At 41.4% G+C, this 20,549-nt stretch overlaps 2 protein-coding genes across 2 annotated transcripts in view; both read right to left on the bottom strand.

Annotated features, from left to right (window-relative positions):
• The window catches only part of LOC140229555 (uncharacterized), a 61,781-nt gene extending 47,171 nt beyond the window's left edge, over positions 1-14,610 (bottom strand). The window contains exons 1-18 of the mRNA XM_072309803.1: positions 14,598-14,610; positions 13,752-13,928; positions 12,855-13,022; positions 12,095-12,205; positions 11,486-11,671; positions 10,509-10,724; positions 9,681-9,962; positions 8,537-8,776; positions 7,656-7,922; positions 6,911-7,090; positions 5,796-5,903; positions 5,116-5,385; positions 4,322-4,525; positions 3,556-3,855; positions 2,713-2,868; positions 2,119-2,301; positions 1,251-1,412; positions 320-529 (exon numbers count right to left, since the gene is read on the bottom strand). Of these exons, the coding sequence (XP_072165904.1) occupies positions 320-529; positions 1,251-1,412; positions 2,119-2,301; positions 2,713-2,868; positions 3,556-3,855; positions 4,322-4,525; positions 5,116-5,385; positions 5,796-5,903; positions 6,911-7,090; positions 7,656-7,922; positions 8,537-8,776; positions 9,681-9,962; positions 10,509-10,724; positions 11,486-11,671; positions 12,095-12,205; positions 12,855-13,022; positions 13,752-13,928; positions 14,598-14,610 (3,433 nt within the window). The remainder of the gene's footprint in view (positions 1-319; positions 530-1,250; positions 1,413-2,118; positions 2,302-2,712; positions 2,869-3,555; positions 3,856-4,321; positions 4,526-5,115; positions 5,386-5,795; positions 5,904-6,910; positions 7,091-7,655; positions 7,923-8,536; positions 8,777-9,680; positions 9,963-10,508; positions 10,725-11,485; positions 11,672-12,094; positions 12,206-12,854; positions 13,023-13,751; positions 13,929-14,597) is intronic.
• Positions 14,611-18,495: 3,885 nt separating this feature from the next.
• On the bottom strand, positions 18,496-20,153 carry LOC140229554 (cysteine repeat modular protein A-like). Its single transcript, XM_072309802.1, has 3 exons — positions 19,985-20,153; positions 19,249-19,504; positions 18,496-18,763 (listed from the first exon to the last, which is right to left on the bottom strand). Exons 1-3 carry the CDS (start codon positions 20,151-20,153, stop codon positions 18,496-18,498), a joined length of 693 nt encoding a protein of 230 aa, XP_072165903.1.
• Positions 20,154-20,549: the final 396 nt, after the last annotated feature.

Raw genomic sequence — 20,549 nt, 5'->3', positions numbered from 1 at the left:
TCAAATGTTTCCAGTCTATACATATCTGAAATACATTTGAAGCCATGCTGGACTAGTATTATATTGTAAACAGAAATTATATCATTTTGCATAATGTATTTCTACACATGCTTTGGACATAAAACTGAACACGCTACACAATTCTCTAAGATAAGAAAATTACTAATAACACTAGACACTTATCAGTTCTGGCACATAAAGCTACATAATATGTTGCGGTACTATGACATTTTTAACCTCAAACTATACATTTAAATGTGTATTGTACAAGTTCACAGTAAAGTGTCGGTGAAACAGTCTAAAATCTGCTGAGACCTACCGATGCTGGCCAGGTTAGTCTTGTTGGAGTAGGTGCCCGGTGGACACTTGTTCTGTTCAGCGTACTCCGTCCGGTTGGGGCAGTAGTGACCACTGATGCAGTCCTGTGGCACGATGACCCCGGTCACGTTGTTCAGCTCGTAGGGGTCACAGTACGAGCCCTCGGGGCAGATGTCACATGATCCCTGCTCGTCCTCCGATTGGTAGAAACCTGTGTAGTGGGAAGGAAAATTAGGGAATTTTATACACTGGCTGCTTTATTCCACTTTCCAACTTGTGATGTACAGGCTCAGGAAATCACATTTGCAACACAACATGTCTTGCTCTTTTAAATTTTGAGTTGTGTGTTATACTACCTACACTTATTCAAGTAGCTTTACAACTAAAAAATACTTTTTAAATCTTGTTCACAGCATACATGACCATTCAACAAATATCTTAATGAAATTTTCTTTGTGCTAAAGACAAGTGACACACATGCAATCTATTCAGCAAGTATATACACATGCACATCTCACTATGCATAATTATGTATATCAGTATTTATTGGAGACTAACTTCCATGCACTTAGGTGTAAGAAATGTAATATAAAGACATATGCAACAAGTGGCATATACAGTGTACCCTCTACATTTCTTCAAAGGTGTGTGACGAGTGCAAAAGTACGTATTACAGTGTACATGTGTATATATACATTATGTCGATGTAGATTTTGATTCATCCAGGTAGTATGATAAAAAGAGTATAAATTAAATCCATTCATCCATCACGGCTGAATGTTCGCCAGCCAGCCAGAGCTGAAGAAGTGGCTCAGATGAGTCACGAAACTGTTCTCTCTGTGATTTTTAACTAGTAAGTCCAGTCAGCCGGATTCAATGTACATATTTTTACATTAATATGACGGATTTCTGCAATAGTTCTTTATCTTTACCTCTTGGACAGAGCTCAGGCTGAGAGCTGCCCAGAGGACAGGCAAAGCCAGCCGGACAGATAAAGCTGACTGGATACTTGGTGGACTGTCCGCCTGGACAGTAGTAGCCAACAGCACAGGGACCGGACGGCGTGGAGAGATGTTCCCCGGCACAGAAGTAGCCTGGTGAGACAGATACAAGTTAGATGGAGTCAGAGTTATCTTTTATTTTAGGTAAATCTTCACAATATTCTAAAAAAAAACACAAAACTTCACATAAAGGTTAAGGGTATCGAATAATGTCATTCAAATATTGGACCAAACTCACATGTATTTTATAAGACAATGGAAAATGACACATGTTTCACCAGTTTTCTTGTATTTTTTTTTTTTTTGACTGCTACAGGTTTGGCCAAGTCACTTTAGTAAAGAAAGAAAAAAAGAAAAACAAGAGACATCTGAATCACAATATGCATACCACTCCTATTTGGTTTCTTGATTGTTGTTGCTGTTGTTTTTTGTTCTTGCTTTTTTTGTTGTTGTTTCCTCCATTCATATCAACCCCACTCATTAGCTCGCAATGGCTACTGAAGTCAATCATAAGCTTGATGAACTTGTGACTCACAGAAAGAGGGGTATGCTACAATGTATGCTAAACAGTGGATAGGTTGCACTGTATTAACTTATCTAACACTAGGAGGTAAATGTCATTACTGTAGCCACGGCAGCTTGAGAACGCTATAGGGGAGCTCAGGTTCTTCACTTTAATAAAACACACTGCTGTGCAAATACACCACAGGCTATAAAGGGTCTACGGCCCATCCACTCTTCCCTCCACCCCCCCCCCCCCCCCCGCCAAAAAAAAAAAAAAATGGTTTGATCCACTTACCTGGAGTACATGGTTCACAGTTGGGTGCCTCAGTGTTCCCTGTGGTATTTGAGAATGTTCCATTAGCACAGGGGGTTGGGTAGGCAGAGCCACGCTCACAGTAGTGACCAGCAAGGCACTCAAATCCGTCGGGGGTCGGGTCATCATTGCCTCCGGGGCAGTAGTACCCAGGATGGCATTGATCTTAGAGCAAAGACAAGAAATAAATGAATGAGATCAGCACTAACTTACAAGCCTCTTTGTTTACAAAATTATTCCTCACCTGGCACCATCTTTTTGGCGAATGGGATGTATGATGAATGCAAACACTCTTATTTGGCAGGACAAGGGTGAATGAGGGGTTCGTTCGTTCGTCTGTTCGTTCACTCACTCACTCATTCATTCATTCATTCATTTTCACTTAATAAAACATGCATACACAGAGCTGTGACAACAATTTGAACAAATAAGACATGACAATGTGACAGATAAAACACTTATTATTGAGTGAAGGGGTTAATGAGAAGGCAATGAAGCCTTATTCACACTGATACCAGGGAAAAATGTAAATGTTGGGAAAACTATCGGGGATTAGACTGCAGAGACTGCCCTCACCTGTTGGGGAGTCCAGCTCATAGTCATCGCAGTAGAAGCCTGGGTCACAGTCGATGGGTCTGGAGGAACCAGAGGGGCAGTAGGTACCCGGAGGACACCGATTCCCGGTGTAGTTCACTGACAGACAGGTGCAGTCTGAGATGACCGATGCATTGCCTACGGTCAGAGCAATCATGAGACATGGTCAGTGACTGGCTATGCTGCTCAGAGTTCAGTTGTTAGGAGACAATAGCATATAGGACACACTGAAGTAGCCATTTATATTGGGGCATAAACAAAATAGTGCCTTGTAAATTTCAAGTGAGAAGGTGTTTTCAAGAAGGATATTTTGGCATGTTCATACATGTAATTTCTCTACATTATCTCAGTTATTTTTACACTTGGTATACTGCACAGTTTGGCATCAAGAAATTAAATAAGATATGTGATTTGAACACCAAGATATTAAGAAAAATGCATATGCTTTGAAAACTGCTAATCTCTCTGTAAATACAATAACCCTTCGACAATACCGACAATAATCTCATTTAAAATATTGAATTGGTACTTGACTCTAACTAACCTCTCTCTTGGCCCAAAGTTTTGAACTGTAGATTAAACGATTGGGTTTTTTTTTCATGTCTGAAAACACTAGTAATTAAAACACCATAAAGACACAAAATGAATAGTATTTGGCAATAACAAAATCAAATTTATTTTTCTTTGTGTGCTTACATACTTGTATCTTTCAATGTAAACAGCACAATGTACACTTGTACAAGAATGCCATATAATCAGATGAAATACAAAATTAGTGTTGTTTTCTCTCCTGTCAACATATTTCCTGAAATGGGCGTGTCATACCAGGCGGTAGCGGGGTGGAGCTGGAGGATCCACCGGTGCAGAACCAGCCGGCCGAGCAGTTTCCAGAAGGCATGGGTAGACCCTCTCCCTCACAGTACATGCCTGGGGGACACAGCTCGCAGGAGGCACTGGTCTGCTGGGTGCTCAGCCCGTTGTACGTCCCCTCCGGGCAGGCGTACTCCGTGGAGTAGCCGGTCCCCAGGGGGCAGTAGTAGCCCTCGGGGCAGGGGAAGAGGGTGGGGTCACTGGTGTTGGATGGGCAGTAGTAGCCAGCCTGACACTGGGCACATGAGGCTTGCTCTGTGCAGAGAAACATGTTGGTGGACTTATTAATATTCTTAGAGGGGATGCTTCACCAAAAAAAGAGGGCAAAGTAAGATCATGTTAACTGGAGTCACAATGATCCAGGTCCCCCTTATATTTAATGAAATTTCTGAAAATTAAACTATGCACACACCACTTGTTGCTTTGAAATGTATTTTACATCTTCTAAATACTCATATACTTGCAGTATTCTTATTGGAAGGCAGTATATAACTTGCTTTTGGTAATGCTTTTACCCTTTCGCTTCATATACCTATTTCTTTTCCTATTCATCATCCATACTAAAAAAAAAAAAACATGTCAGAACTTGCCTGGTATGATTATCTTACCAGCATTCCTTGAAACTTGGACTTAATTACAACTGAACTTGGACTTTAAATCAACTAAAGATAAGAATCCACATCTTTTTCTTTCTCATCTGAAGCTTCTGTCCATATCCTACCTGGGCTGCTGGTATAAGTCCCTGCATCACACTCTTTGGGGATGACCGATCCCTCTGGGCAGTAGCTTCCCTGGGGGCAGACCCCGCCCACACCGGTCTGGCTACCAGAGGGCGTGGCAACGTCCACACCGTATTCACAGTAGAAGCCGGCCGAACACTGACCATCCTCGCGTCCAAGACCTGGTGTGCTGCAGTAGTAGCCACCTGTCACGGCAACAAGCATTCAGTTTGAAACTTCACAACTTTTCTGGTTTCTCATTACACTTTGAATGGATTTACTACTATGAGACTAAATGCCTTGTGCATCATCTGAAGCAAATATTTTTACTCTTGCATATTATGACACTAAACAGCTTGAATTGAGAAAGCTTTTCAAGAAGAGAAAATAATAAACACAAATATTTTACAACGCAGACTGGCAATAAAATGTCATATACTATATGAAGTGTATCAATGAACTGCCACAGTCAGAAAGTTGCATTAGGTATATGAAAATACAAGATTTACGCATAATTGCAATCTTACTGTAAGATTGGTATTCAGATTTGAAGAACATTTTTCATCGAAATCACATTGGCTTTCAATCGTCAGAATATATTCTCATGTAAGAAGCTATGATCAGAAGTTGACCATAAAATCAAGGCCAGTCTATATGGCAAGATCTGTGAATATCATTCAGTTTCAAGAAATAAAACAGTTATCTTAGTAAGATGGAAGACCAGACACATGTAGAATTAATATCCATCAACAGATATCACAACTGTCATCTAAAATGACCCAAGGTATAAACTCACCTGTACATGGGGTGCATTCTGACTCCTGGGCGAGTCCAGTGGTGTTGCCAAAGTAGCCTGCGGGGCAAGCGACCACATCGTAGCCAGTGCCCTCTGGGCAGTAGTAGCCCTGAGGACAGGGGTCAGCAGTGTCGCCATGGATACACTGTCGGCCGGCTGGGCAGACGTAGCAGGACTCCGCCCCGGTGTGGTTGACGTAGGTTCCATTGGGGCATGGGACGGGCGCCACTGACCCCAGCTCACAGTAGTGACCAACTGGACAAATGTCCCCTGATAGAAGCAAAAGGGTTGAACAGCTTTTAAGTGTGTGGACAAAACACAATCCAGATTCCTAATATGAAGAAGGCTTTAACTCCCACAACGAAGTAGAGTTTCAATGGCCTTGTGCTGCTAAACTGAATGGATGTACCATGCTTCATTCATATCACACCAAGATACACGATTGAAAATAGATATTTTAGAAAACAGGACCAAATTGTTGAAACTGGTCAATCATAACATGAATCCTTTCTATGATTATTCATCCTGTCTTGCAGTTACTTCCACTTTTTTTGTTTACAAACTTCACTCCTTGCATCAGAACCAAGTTGAGAACTGAGCTGGCATTTCATCTCTAACCAGAAAAAAGTCTATCATAAATGCATACAGAGAACGGCATGATGCGGAAGGATTGTCATTACCTGTCATTCTATCAGACGGGTTGCTGGTGTCAGCTCCTCTGGTGCAGTAGAAACCTTCGGCGCACTGTGCTGTTACATTGGTCTTGCCCTGTGTCTCACAATAGTAGCCTGGTCATTGGGAGAGGTAATAAGAAAAGGGAACATGTCATTGCAGTGATGATTTCTTGGATGTAAACTCAGAAGGATGGCATTGCACAAAAAAGAAACAGTAATGAATCCTTAAAGGCATAATTTACCATTTGCAGATGAAACAAAAACCCAGCATTTGTGCTTTAATGTAGTTCTAAAATGTGAGTTAGGGATAGAAACAACCACTTTAAAAATTGAATTTGTATTATCGATGTTAAGTATTGTTAAATACACAAAATGTGAACAATAGTTATAAAAAAAAAGTTTCCTGACTAAACCATCTACAGTTATGGTTTATTAAGAAAAATAATGATATCTCCTTATATTTTAGGCTTTATTACAAAAATTTTATATGGTAGGATGTTTTGTGATACAACAGACCTACACATATGCATGCATCAAATGTGATATCTTGAATTTTTGTCAAATCACTGCTCCCAAACGTAAACTGGACCTTTAAGAAAATGGCTGCCAAGTCACCACACATAAACATCAGCACGCCTGACAGTCTCTGCAGATTTAAAAACATATTGATGCATAACAAAATACATACATGTAACTAGTACTGTAAAAGAGGATATTTTCGTGTGAGTAGTTTTCAGCGCTCGGGAGGGTAAGATGAGTTTCGCCTGTTTTTAATTCCACAGAATCAAGACATCAAGTAAAAGAACATATCGCATGCAAACACACATACTTTGGTGCTTTTATTTTCACGCCAGTTTCTGGTAGTGCAAAATGCGCGAAACTTTAAGCATTGCGAAAACATCCACTTTTACAGTATGCAAAAATCATATTTGGTATGAAAATGGAGAAATGCACATAATACGTACGGTCAACTGAATTTCAGTTTAAACATTAGTACAAATGTAAATATTGTACATAACATATATGATAGTAGCTATGCATCATACTGTAAAACACAAAACCAGACAATTTTCATGCTCATGAAAATGTCTAGTTTTACAGTACATTCCAAACATTCTAACCTGCACTGCACTGGATGCAGTCGTCACGCTCTGCTGCTCCGGACGAATCCAGGAAGGTGCCCTCTGGACACGGTATGGGCGCGTAGGTCCCGTTGGGACAGTAGTGGCCCGGGGTGCACACATCACCATAAGTCTTGCCCACTGGGGCAACCTCCTCTGACGAACCAAGGCAGTAGAAACCTGTGTGGAGATACAAACGTAAGGTAAGCTTCTGCTTACAGAATCCATTTCTGAGAGGATGAATATTACATAAAACACTAGCACATTTCTTGAGGAGTTTATTGATCTATATAAGAAAAGACTGAGGTATATTCACTTTTTAAATTACTGAAATAAAGAGTGCAATTTCAATCTGTGATGAAATACACACAACTCAATCAAAACCATTGCATGACTTGTATCAGTGATATAATCATTCAAACCAATTACACTTGTCTGCCTTTCCTTCAAATAAATATTTTCCTGATATCTTGCACATCATTAAGTTCCTTCTTTAGAAGTCACAAGTCACTTTAAAGACTTTTATCAACAGTTTGCTGTGAAAATATTTTGGAAGGATATATGAAAATATTGGATGAAATGGGCGTCTCCTCAAAACAAAAGAAACTGATGTTTTTGTCATCATTACATATGTATAAACATTTTTTTAATTTATTTACCTTTTTTATTTTATTTATTTATTTTTTTTTTTTTTTTTTTTTGGGGGGGGGGAGAGGGTTAGAGGAAAAAAGGGCTAAACTCTCACCTGCTGAACAAGGCCCAGACACAGCGGTCAGCCCTGTCCGGCCACAGTAGTAGCCAGCTGTGCAGTTCCAGCACTGGTCAGCAGCCATGAGGCCGGTCTGGTTACTGAAGGTTCCCTTGGGGCAGCCCACGCCGGTGATACTCCCCGTCTCACAGTACTTGCCCGCTGGACAGATGTCACCGGTCACTCCATCGTCGGGCGTGGCACTGGCAGCACTCTGGGTACAGTAGTGTCCGGGGGCGCAGGAATCATAGGGGGCGGTGTTTCCTAGTGGTTGAAACGTAACATAATGTAGTCGTGACATTGAACTCAACAACGAAAGAGTGACCATGACAAATTTTTGAAAACAACAAACATCACATGATAGATGCATCTTTCACGTAATCTACACATTTCAGCATATTTCTCTTTACATGGCCTCTTACTCATCACTTGACATAACTCTTATGCTGCACTGTTAGTGTGAAATGTCTTCCCAATTAATACCAGTCCATTTCCTTCAATTAAAGAACAGATAGCCTATTGGCTACATATGATTTAAAGACATTAAAAAACACACTTTTCAATGAGATTTACATATATTAATCATTAGAGAAAAAACAGCAATGAACGTTGTGCTTAACTGCTTCTTTTTTGAGACACTCAATGGGAGGAAAAAATGAAATCTCCTCAAATAAAAGTTAATGAAAAATGTATGTGATGGAGAACAACTCTCACAACTAACTTCCTTCATCATTAACTTCGTCATTACCACTGCACAATTAGTATATTGTGCAAACAGACATCAATAGCTTTATTTTTTAAACCTAGACACTGAAAGGGTTAATCAAGCAGAGTTATGGAAAGAAGAATGAGTTTTTGGCCACCATGGCCTTCCATACCTTCACCAGGGCAGTACATGCCAGGCTCACAGGGGGTGCACTGCGTGTCATTGTACAGGCCGGTCTGGTTGCTGAATGTCCCCTCAGGGCAGAGGTACTGGGTGCCGAACTCCGTCCCCTCAGGGCAGTAGGAGCCTCCGGGGCAGATCGTTGGCACGGCAACGCCACGGTAGCTACGGTAGCGCCCACTGAAGTTGCCCGATTCAGTGATGTTCTCCTCATCAAGGATCTCATAGTCACCTGGATACGTGATTCGTAGGAAATGGAATGATTGATAATATGCTCATCACAGATAAACTACAGCTTGGTTCATGTGTAATCATACCGTTACCACTACTACCGAGACAAAACGTTCTACTGTAAAAGTGGATATTTCGAGCGACTAATTTTTCGCACTCGGCGGGGTAAGAAGAGTTTCGCATGTTTTTAATTCCGCAGAATCAAGTCATCAACTGCTGGAACACATGGCAAACAAAAATATTTGCGTGCTTTTATTTTTGCGCTAGTTTCGGGTTGCGCGAAATGCGCGAAAATTTTAACACCGCGAAAATTTCCACTTTCACAGTATCCCTTGGACAGGACATCAAATGAAGGTCCTGTGTGTGGATAACTCATGACTCACATATGTAAAAGAAACCACTTCATTCATTCATTACAAAGAGCAGGGATGGGTGCTAATCCAGCGAATTGGTCTACCTACCTACCTACCTACACAAGAAAAATGGGCAAATGCTGCCGACCCCTCATGGTTCACTATTACCAGTGTCAACAAGGCACATTGTGCAATTCAAAAAGAAGAAGAAGATCTTGGTTCATTTGTTATTTTGTCTTCCTTGTTTTCTCTTATTTTCACTTTACATGTGATTTACAACTACTAACTTGGATGCCTCATAAATCTGGGACACACGGGATAAAGCTTTCAAATATGACTTGTCATGCAAATCTTATGATGCCACGACAAAGAAACATGTGCATGGTCAACTGAGAATTGGATTGTAAACACTGCCAAGTAAGACATGATATTATGTACATTAATAATATGATTCCACACCTCAAGTCATTGAGTGCACACACCCACGTACTGAGATCCATGTATGGTACATTGCAGGACTTAGTCAACTGTGAATGGATAGACCTCACTCACCAAACGCCTTGCAGTAGGAGCCCTCGGGGCAGATGTCGCAGTCACTCTGCTTCCAGTGAGGCTGGAAGTAGCCCGAGGGGCAACCGGTCTCGTTCCAGCTGCCCTGCTGGCAGAAGTGGCCTGGGCTGCAGGCCAGGTGGGTCGGCTGCGAGGTGTTCTGGCCTCCGGGACAGAAGTATCCGGCGGCGCACTCAGCTGTGGGGCTGGCCAGGCCGTAGTCCTCGCAGTACATCCCAGCAGTACATTGCAGACAGTCACTGATGTTGGAATTCTGGGTGTATGCTGTATCATAATAACAGGAGGAGGAACATCTTATGAACAAAACATTAGACTCCTTCACTTGTGTAGAAATCCTGACTCATGTGGCAAACCTTGAAGTTGGGCGACTATCAGTCATAAAGTGTGTGACATTTTAACTTCTTACTCAACACTATTTTTTCCAGTAACTCATTCAACAAATAAACTCATGCCAAGTAACAGATCTTCCTTTTTTTTTTACAACCAGTCACTGCAAATACATTTCCTACCTTAAATGCAATCTGTTTTTGTTTGTTTGTTTTTTTAACTTACAATTGGTGTTAAGGATCCTCTCATAGAATACAAGTAACACACATCTGATCAATCACTTTGAAAAATATATCATATCACAACACTAAATTCCAAATAACATCATTGAAGGGACAAGAGGCACAATAGATTGATATTAATGGTACACAGCATAAGGTGACTTAATAGGTTGGGGCTTGAACCACAAAACTTATGAACAAGAGGCAAATACTTGACCACTAGACCCCAAATTTAACCTATATGCCAAATTGTTCTCCTTACGTGAGAAGGTCCCTGGTGGACAAGGTTGTTCAATGGTGGTCCCCTCTGGACAGTAGTAGCCAGGGGAGCAGGGCTGGCTGTCCCGCACCACGGCGCTCCCATTGCAGAAGAAGCCGGCAAGGCAGTCTCCGTCGGGGATCTCGTTGGCGTAGTCCTCACAGTACTGGCCAGGCGGACACTGAAGTGGCTGGTCAGAGCCCACTGGACAGTAGGTACCTGGGTGGATGGATGGAAATCAATTGAGTCTTTGAGTTCAAGGGTCATGTCACAGCCAGTCTTTCACAATGGATTTGGAAGGTTAGGATAAGATATACTCTAAATGAATTCATACAGTTGAACTCAACCACACTGCTCTTTCACACACCCTCTCCTGCAGGCTCTACCATAAAAGTCAACTGGTATAGTGCTTACTTGCACTAGAAATACTTCATACTTCATTGAACCCTGATGAATGCTCTGTCTACACTCAATTTCTGGGCTTTATTGCACTCCCTGCAACTACTTGACAAATCCATCATCTCAGTATAACTTCTCAAAATGAGCTGCTAGACGGACTACTCAATAAAGTATTATTAGACTATACAACACTTCTGAACCTCACTCCTTCTATTGTCATGAAAGATAAAACGTTATACTTTGACTAATCATCTAGTTTTTAGGTTCTAGGATGATTACTCCCTGGATAATTACCCTAGACCCTTCCCCTGACTCTAACTCTAATCTTAATCCAAAACCTAATCCTATCACTAACCCATATTTAGCCAGACAGTAATTGTCCTGATATGATACAAGTTTTTACCCTCTCCTACACAGACAATTTAATTTGATCACTTGTGATGCCTTCTGTAATGCACAGCAGTTCCCTTTAATTAGTCTATCATAATATCATCATCAATACGATAAGAATAAATGAGTAACTGCTCCACCACTACAATCTGATACCCTCCCTATCGCCATGACTACCAGTGCTTTCTCACCTGGAGGGCAGATATCTCCCGTGTTGTTCAGGGAGTATATCGGGCACTCGATGGATGCGTTCAGGAGGGAGGAGTCATTGACGCTGGGCTGCGGCTTAGGGCTGTACGCGCCACGGCTGCAATACCAACCAGCCGCGCAGTCATCTGTTGGCACGTCATTCCCATCACCATCACAGTACTTGCCAGCTGAAATGAAGATAACATAATACGTAAAATCATTTTTTTAAGTGTATCAAGATAACAGGATCACTGATAATACTATCTGATTTGAGACTATGGCTTTAACAGCGGAGAATCGCAGGAATCATGATGCTGAAATTAGTGTTCTAGCAAACACTTGTTTATTTGTGCTATACTTTGATTCAAAACACTTTTACAATCCCATTTCTCTTTGTACTTTTCTTTCGTCTCTTTCTTCTCTTTTTCTGTACTCTTCTTTTTCTTCATTCCTTTTCCACCTCGGGTCTTGTCATACATTCTTTTAGCCTTTCATTCCTTTTTGTCAGTTTATGTTTTTTTTTATCATTGTGTCTTCCTTCCTTCTCCATTTCTTCCTTTCCTCTCTTCTCTTTTGATTTCTCTTCCTTCCTTCCTTCAATCGATACATACCTGTACAAGGCATACAGTCAAAAACGTCATCAGCCCTGGTCCTGTTGTTGTATGTTCCTGCAGGGCAGGCATACTGTGTGGAGTACTCTGTCCCAGTGGGGCAGTAGAAACCTGGAGAATGAATAGAGACACAGAGTACATACCACTTAAAGCTTCTGGGATATCATCATCACCTCTGTCATTTCTTATGACAAAGACTTCTGCAAATATAGCAAACTGATGGCATATGAGCTGACTTAACATTTCATGAGAGACTATTCCATACCAATCAAAGGGTGGGGACTCTTAGAGCCCTCCTGCTGAGAAAATATGAATCTATACCAATTTGATGAGTGGTAGTGCCATAAAGATCAAACAAATACAGCAGATTTTAAATTAATGGGACAACACAATGAAAACATTGGGAAGTTTTGAAAGTGTACGAAATTCAAGTCAATAGAGAATAATTATATCCTTGAATTTACATCTTTCAGTAACAGGACCTCAAAACTGTTCTTTGAATATGTACTTATTTTCCTAAGTTGTTTCTCAATGGAAGAAAAACTGCTCTCTAATATGGATATATTGCACAGTACCTGTGACCATTCATGACTTTTGAATGTTCAGTTGAGCTGTTTCTTTTTCTACAAGGGTCACATGCTACACTTTGCTGAAACATGGAAATAATGAATATTTACAAGAAAATGATGATTGTGAACATTCATTAGAGCTGTGATTGATTTCCCTAGTGACCAACTAATGTTGGCAATTCTCTCCATACCTTTGGGGCAAGGTGTGTCCATGTAGGTGGTGGCATTGGCCAGGCAGTAATAGCCGGCCTGACAGTCCAAGCACTCCGCCTGGGTGGTCAGTGAGTTGTAGGTGCCCGCCGCACACGGGATGGGCTCTGGGGTGGCCCCTGGACAGTAGGTACCTTCCTGACATGGTCCTATGGATGGCGGTCAAGACACAGAGAAAATAATTATTCACTGACTGCATAGTAGGCCTATACCCTGGGTACAATAGTATCAAAACTTTACACACTAACATTATTTTTCAACCATGGGTAAACACTGTTGAGCATTGATTGAATACAGCAATTGAGAGTGAGCAAGGTTTTTTTTTTTATTACTTCCTAATTTCATTAACGTTCATTAACGTCTTAGCCTTCAACAGTATATGCCATCACACAAGAGTAGGAGAGTTCATAGTAAATGTCAACAAGCACAAGGAGTTTCACTCATTTATTACTGTACACTGTATGTTAATAATTTTGAAAACATATAGTCCCATTCATCTTTACTTTTAAGAGATTAAATGATGACAGTACCAGAGTCATGCTATGAGAAACAAGAATGTATGACCACATGGATTGAATATATTCCAACAGTATTTCTTCTTTGGAGGATCATTGCTCTAATGCCATATGATCATACAGAAATTTGTTAATGTACATGTAATATACACATTTCTCCCCCTGTACAGATTCATTTATGTGATATCTTGTATTGAGCAGAGATTAGTATGAAAGGAGAAGGACTAATTACATTAGGTCAAATTTTAAGTCAAGTACTAGATAAGTGTCAGAACAAATTCAAATAAAACGAGTGTATTCAAAGCTCAATAGGAAATATGGTATACACCTAGTATTTAACTTCAAATTTGAAGTCAAACATACCTCCATAGCCAGTGTTGTTGTTATTGGGTGCTGGTGTGTTCACACCAAGCTCACAGTAGTAGCCCGGAGCGCAGGGTCCGGTGACGTTCACCCTGCCTGGGGTGTCGCAGTAGTAGCCCGGATCGCACTGGGTACACTCCAAAGCAGTGGCCAGGAGTAGATCTGGACCGTAGGTACCTGGTCAAGTAAAAGGTTCAGGAAAAAAACAAGATGATCATAAGGTATTGATGACACTGACCATATCACTTGACATCAAACATCAGTAGGGTATGCAACTTGAAAATTATGTTGGCTGTAAAACGTATAAGCAAAGCCACTGAAGACATCAATGGTTAGCCACACTGCAGTATTTAGTTTCCGAACAATGTAAGAAATTAGGAGACCTTCTCCATGCTACGAATAAATTTCTTAAGACGTAGTCTCATGCTGGTTCATAGGAAGTGCAATTGCTGTCACAAACAGAAAGTGGCTCATATGAACAGAGCTCTGTGGTGGTCATCAAGATGAATAGAACCCAAACGATGATGAGGAGGTAACCCATATCTTGGTTTTTAATTCCTACATCAGAATATGTAACAAATCCAAAATGAGTTAGGCCCAACTTTCTCTAGGAAGGAAATGTTTGTGACATCAAAATGAAATAGAATTGCAAGGCAAGAAGAATCTGAATTCCTGGAAGGCCGCCTATTCTACAGTGTATCTTTCACAGCATGGTGTACTGGCAGTTAGAGCCAAGGCTTGGCCCACTTTATTGCAAACAGAATATCTCCTTGCAATGAATTTGGGTGAAACTTTGCTCAAAGGTTGCTTTCAAGGCTTGATGGTGAATGACATGTTGTGACTTACCAATGGGGCACATGTCATCTGGAAGGGCTGTTCCAATGGGACAGAAGTATCCCATGGGGCACGGCAGGGGGTTGACCTTGTTGGAGTAGCAGTAGTAACGGGCGGGGCAGATGTAGCATGCATCGGCACGGGTGTGGTTCATGTAGTCACCTTTTGGAGGCAGATAGAGACCAAAAACTTTAGTAGTATCAATATCCTACATAAATGAGCATCTACAGATGTTAACCATCAAACATACTGGGTGTATCTTCTTTGTGCATGCTAACATTGTTTACAGAGACAGAACAATGAGGCGAAGACCAAACCCAAATTATGGTCAGAGCAACATCTATGTTAATGAGCCATCAGTGTCTCAAGGATGGAATATTGTAAACATTTTGCCGAAACAAATTTCCCAAACTGCTACTTTATTAGTGCAGAGCACTGTTAGTGTCATATGAGCATACCATCAGCACAAGGGGTGAATTCGCTGCTCCCCTGCACACAGTAGGCTCCTGTGGGGCACTCGTCTCCCGTGACACCATCCGTTGGGGTTGGGTTGTCTGCTCCACTCACACAGTAGTATCCAGGGTCGCATTCACCTGGAAGAAACCATGACCATGAGATTTGCTGAATACACATCTAGGTCCTCTCTAAAGCCTTTTGAATAATTTCATTGATAAAATCTTGCTCTACAAAATACTTCCACTAATATCATATCATCTGAATTTAAGTGCTCATCTTCTTTTTTTTTCCTATCAGTCATTTTTACTGTACGTATAAATGCCTGGCTGTTTTGTATACATGATTCTTTGCTAATGTCATTATCCCCTGATTTAGACAAAAAACAATTATATAATAAATGTCATACATTAAGTTTATGAATCAGAGAAGAGCCTGAGACAAAAGAAAACACATATATCAGGAGGATTGTTATGTTTCCTTTTATTTCGGACCACCAAAATATCAAATGTAATGCCAGCGGGGCTCAGGCCCCCCTCACTTTTTTCTTTTCTTTTTATAATACATAGGAATACATAGGGTCTAACCACTTGGGCCCTCCACCTTTTTTTTTTCCCAGAAGTGGCAAAAGCAAAAAAAAAAAAAAATGTGGTTAAGCTTTTTTTGTTTTGCTTGTTAGTCGATGTCAATTGGAAGCTGATGCCAGCTGATGAAACCTGGAAGTGGCAGTGGGTAAAGTCTTTTCTTTTTTTCTTTTGCTTGTCAGCTGAAGAAACCCAAGAGTGGCACCAGAAAATTGCACTGAAGTCCTTTTTCTTTCTTTCTTTTTAACTGATGAAACCCGGAAGTGACACCAGATATGATAAACTGGCCCTCCCCTTCCCCCCTTCCCCCACTTTTAGAAATGTGGCGCTGGCCGCGTAATATGACCCCCATACAGAGTATGGGACCTAACCCACACTGTCTACAACCCTGCAAACACTGTCTCGTCTCACCTGTATAGTTAGTCTGTCCCAGCTGATCACAATACTTGCCGCCTGGACAAGGCAGGCATTCGGTCACATTAGCCCTGTTAGTCAGCGGGTTGTACGTCCCAACGGGGCAGGCAGTGGGCTCCCAACTGCCCACTGGGCAGTAGGATCCGGCGGGACAGTCATCCCCATAGCTCTCGCCTGATGGATTCGGGTTGATGGCACCCAGGCTGCAATAGTGACCCTCGTAGCAATCGCCACTTGGCTCAGTCAATCCTGTGAGTTAAAAATTTTTTCAATAAGTATAATCACAGCATCAAAATCAAAGAACTCGATGCAAGAATTTCATCAATTTGAATAATCACAGCATGTTAACCATTTGCTGCACTTCCTTCCTTCTTAGCAACTGCCAACTCAACTGGTGTTCAGGTTGTGATGTGACAATCAACATTGCTCTATGAATGCAGTACACGAATATCAAATACAAAATAATTTTTGAACAACGTTCTATAAGGCACTGATACCTCTGTAAAATTGAGACTTTAGGCCTTTATACAGAATACTGTAGCAGATCAAGCAAATATATGTTGAGTCCTTCTACAACATTCCACGTATCATTTACATATGTAGCTTTGGTTAACATATTTCTATGGAATTGAAATAGAAAACATTTAATCTCATAATTCATTCAAAGGTCAATGGTCAAATATACAATGCACGGGAGGAGAGAAGCAAGCATGGAATCTAATATACAAATGATGCACAGGATAGAGTGCGTTAGTGGAGATGTAGCACACTCGAGGGTATTTACAATTGTGAAACATGCACGAGGCGAAGCCGAGTGCATGTTGCACTACATTGTAAATACCCGAGAGTGAGCTGCATCTCCACTAACGCCACGAAATAATCCTGTGCATCATTTGTTTTATAAAATGGGTCGAAAACTAACAGCATTTTTCACGTAACTTTGTGGATCAAGATGTCCGAAGATGTTCGTCCCAAACATTTACGCACGTCGCACTCGTAAATCCCGCACACATATAAGTACTGTAAGTATAAGAGTATACGTACGCCACACATGTTATGCAAACAAGAAAGGCCGGCCGGCAGCCCGAACTAGGAGTTGTTTACAGGATTGACAGCGCGTATAGTAGCGTGCGACGCACTTGTAACAACTGATTGAATGCGCACTGCTAGTGCAAACATTGTGACGTCGGCCGTGCATGTTAGTGAGAATTTAATACAAGCACACGTGACTCATTTCAGCGCTTCCAATTGGCTACATTCTTGAATCCATTTTATAACAGAACTTAACCCATTGTGGACAAGCTGATTTTGCTCCAAGATGCATTTCTATAAGACACCTGCCCAAGTATAGATGCGACTAGTCTTCAACGGGTTAAAGATAATTCCTCAATGACAAACCTTCCACTAAGCAGAAACTGCCTGGGGTGCAAAGTTCGCACTCCGTCACATTCTCGAGGCCAGTGGCATTGCTGAAGGTCCCCTGCGGACACTTGACCCCCTGGTACGAGCCTCTTGGACAGTAGTAGCCAGGCAGACACTCGTAGCCGGTCACTCCGTCCGTGGGGCGCGAGTTGTTGGCGGCAGACACACAGACATATCCGGCATCGCAGAGGTCCTTGTACTGGGTGAGTCCTGTGGGCACAAGGGTTAAAGGTCAAGGAGAAAAGGGTTTGTCATGAAGTGGATTTGAGTGAATTCTCACTAAAAGTGTGATCCTAAGAAGACTAAGCAATATTGCTATAGAATGAGGGTGAGCTGTCTGGCTAGGACCTATTTGGGGATAACATTTGTCAGAAGCCCACTAAAAATGCACATCCCATGACAATGCGTGCTAGGAGGGGGGGGGGTGAAGATCCATGGGTTCACATTTCTAAACACTGTACATCTGACAAATTGATCTCACTTATTCACTGGATTTAATTCATAACCTCAGTTTGAGTCTTACCTTAATTGGTAATAAAGGTCATTCATTCTAGTAAGTCAGACCAGGCCATGAACATAGCACATATCAACCAATAAACATGAATAAAACAATACTACCAGGAAGTAAGATAACTAAATCTTATTGGCCTACATTAAACCAACTTCACCCAGTTCAACTTTAGAATAAGATTGACTTTGTCTCTACTTGGATGTGGTCACTGACAGAGTCTACTTCAAATGTTGTGTGTATTTGGCTTATATCAGATACAAGGATTATGAAGAATGGTAGAGACATAACCTAGCATTTCACATCCGTGCAGACTATAATTGCCCAGTGACACTTCCAGAACGGCAGTGATTGAAATTAACCCGTTCTGAGGTACAGACTTTGGACAGTGTGTACAATGCTATGGAGTTTTCTGTGTGTCAATCAGTCCTCAAAGCATCTGAAGGGTTAAATCTGTGCTTGCAAAAGGTGCACTTCTGTATTATTGATAGATGAGATCTTATAAAAAGGCAATTTGGGTGGCCAGCAGTTATGGTCTCCAAGGAGATGCCCAATTAGTGATGATAAAGATGAGATGCTCACCGAGATCATCACAGAAGGTTCCTCCAGGGCACGCCTGGCAATCATCCTCGCTGTCCAGCTGGGTCCTGTTGCTATAGTAACCGTACGGGCAGAGGTACTCGGTGGCGTACTCAGTTCTGGACGGACAGTACGAGCCCTCGGGGCAGATGGTTGGCATGACGACGCCGTGGGAAGCTACACCGTAGTAGGTGGCGGCTTCATTGGCATCACAGTAGCTGTAATTATGGCACAATGTGGCAGTTAGTAAACGTTGTCTTTTCTCTTGAACAAGCAATACAAGAAACGACAGAAAAAAAAAGCAACACAATGAAATACAACATTATGAAATAGCTGATACAGCTACAGACTACGGACAAGTCACACACCAGCACTGCTTCTACAAATAATATATGAAACTTCATGTGAGATTAAATTACGCATGATTGACAAGTACCATGGGATGTGAGGATGATAATGGAATGGCCAATTGGCAATTATCTGCTTCATGTGAAGAACCTAAAACATTTGTTAATTTCATGGATTTCATTTCATCCCACTCTATTTATTTGCACAATAAGAAAAAAAAAAAACCACACATACAAAAAAACACTTACAGCTCTACTTATTTTCAATGAGATATTTCTATTTGCAATCTGCTGATTCATTTAAATCTCCAAAGTCCAGAAAATAATAATGCATGTACTCAAGTCTTGTCACTCACTATCCAGGGCTACAGTCCTTGCAAGCCCAGCTGCCCACTTCATCCTGATACTCTCCAGATGGGCAAGGAGTCGGGTCTGGGCTGCCCCTCACACAGAAGTGACCAATGGTGCAGTTGAACTCCTCCGGGGCCGCAGTGTCCTGGCCGGCTGGACAGTAGTAGCCTCGGTCGCAGTCGTCCGTGGGAGCGGTCAGGGCGTTGCCGGCGCAGTATCGGCCCGGCGTGCAGGCACGGCAGTCATTCAACTCAACGTTGCCTGACGTGACAAATGAAGAGTTGTAGTGCAATGGTCAGTACCTCCAGATGCAGTGATAATTCACAGAACAGCTGACCACACAGAGTGAGCCATTGTTATGAATCATTGAAATATTAAACTATTATACATGCAGTGTATTATATACATGTTACACTATGCTGACTTAGATTAATCCTTATTACTTGCTGCATTTCCCCAAGGAATTCACATTAAATACATTGATGCAAGATGTATTCTGTGAAAAACCTTATCAGTATAGCGCCCTCAGTGGTGAGAAGTATGATTGTGTATCAAATTATATAAAAAATTTGTTAGGGCATTTCAAGGACATTCCTGGTTGTTACTACACAAAGGAAAATATCAAAAGCTACCTTTAAGCTATATCAATTCTTCTTTTATCTTGACATGAATAATAAGAAAAAAAAGAAACACACAAATAAGCCTTGAAAACTTATCGCAGTTGTCACTGACGCCACTGACCTGATGTGTTGGAGAAAGTGCCGGATGGACAAGGCTCCGGAGTGGCCGATCCCTCGATGCAGTAGTAGCCCTCTGGACACAGGCCGTAGTCTGGGTCAGGCTCGGAGGCACTGCCATTGCAATAGTAACCTTGGATATAGACAAGACACAATAGTTGATGGTGTAACATTTCAACTTACATGGCAATACAATTGCACTATTGTGTCATTGCAGCATTCTTCCAATGCACCACCCAGGACAACTTACAAATAAGATATGCAATCACAGGCATAAGAAAACAAACGATGGTTTTGTCAACCCACCTAGACTGTCAAAATTTCACTGGACAGACAGCTCACATATTTTCCACTTAATTTCCAAAGAAGTAAAAAAACACAAGCTCTTTAGTGACAAGAAATGGACGTGGGAAGACAGATTTGGTCAAATAAGATATTAACACAGCTTGTCATGAAATCTTCAATGTTGTGTTTCTACTGGAAAAATGTTACACAGAGTTTTGATATACTGAAACCCTTCGATCATATTTTTTAAACTGCTTATATTGATTTTCAACTTAAAATTAGTG

The sequence above is a fragment of the Diadema setosum genome, chromosome 6, assembly GCF_964275005.1.
Source record: "Diadema setosum chromosome 6, eeDiaSeto1, whole genome shotgun sequence".
NCBI classification, from domain to species: Eukaryota; Metazoa; Echinodermata; class Echinoidea; order Diadematoida; family Diadematidae; genus Diadema; species Diadema setosum.
This window is presented reverse-complemented; position numbering and strand designations above follow the sequence as displayed.

Coding starts and splice junctions, on each gene's coding strand:
- LOC140229554 (XM_072309802.1), bottom strand. CDS start 20,153: ATGTTACACCATCAACTATTGTGTCTTGTCTATATCCAAGGTTACTAT. Junction 19,505..19,984: donor CACTTTCTCCAACACATCAG/GTCAGTGGCGTC, acceptor TTGTCACGTCAG/GCAACGTTGAGTTGAATGAC. Junction 18,764..19,248: donor AAGGACTGTAGCCCTGGATA/GTGAGTGACAAG, acceptor CCATAATTACAG/CTACTGTGATGCCAATGAAG.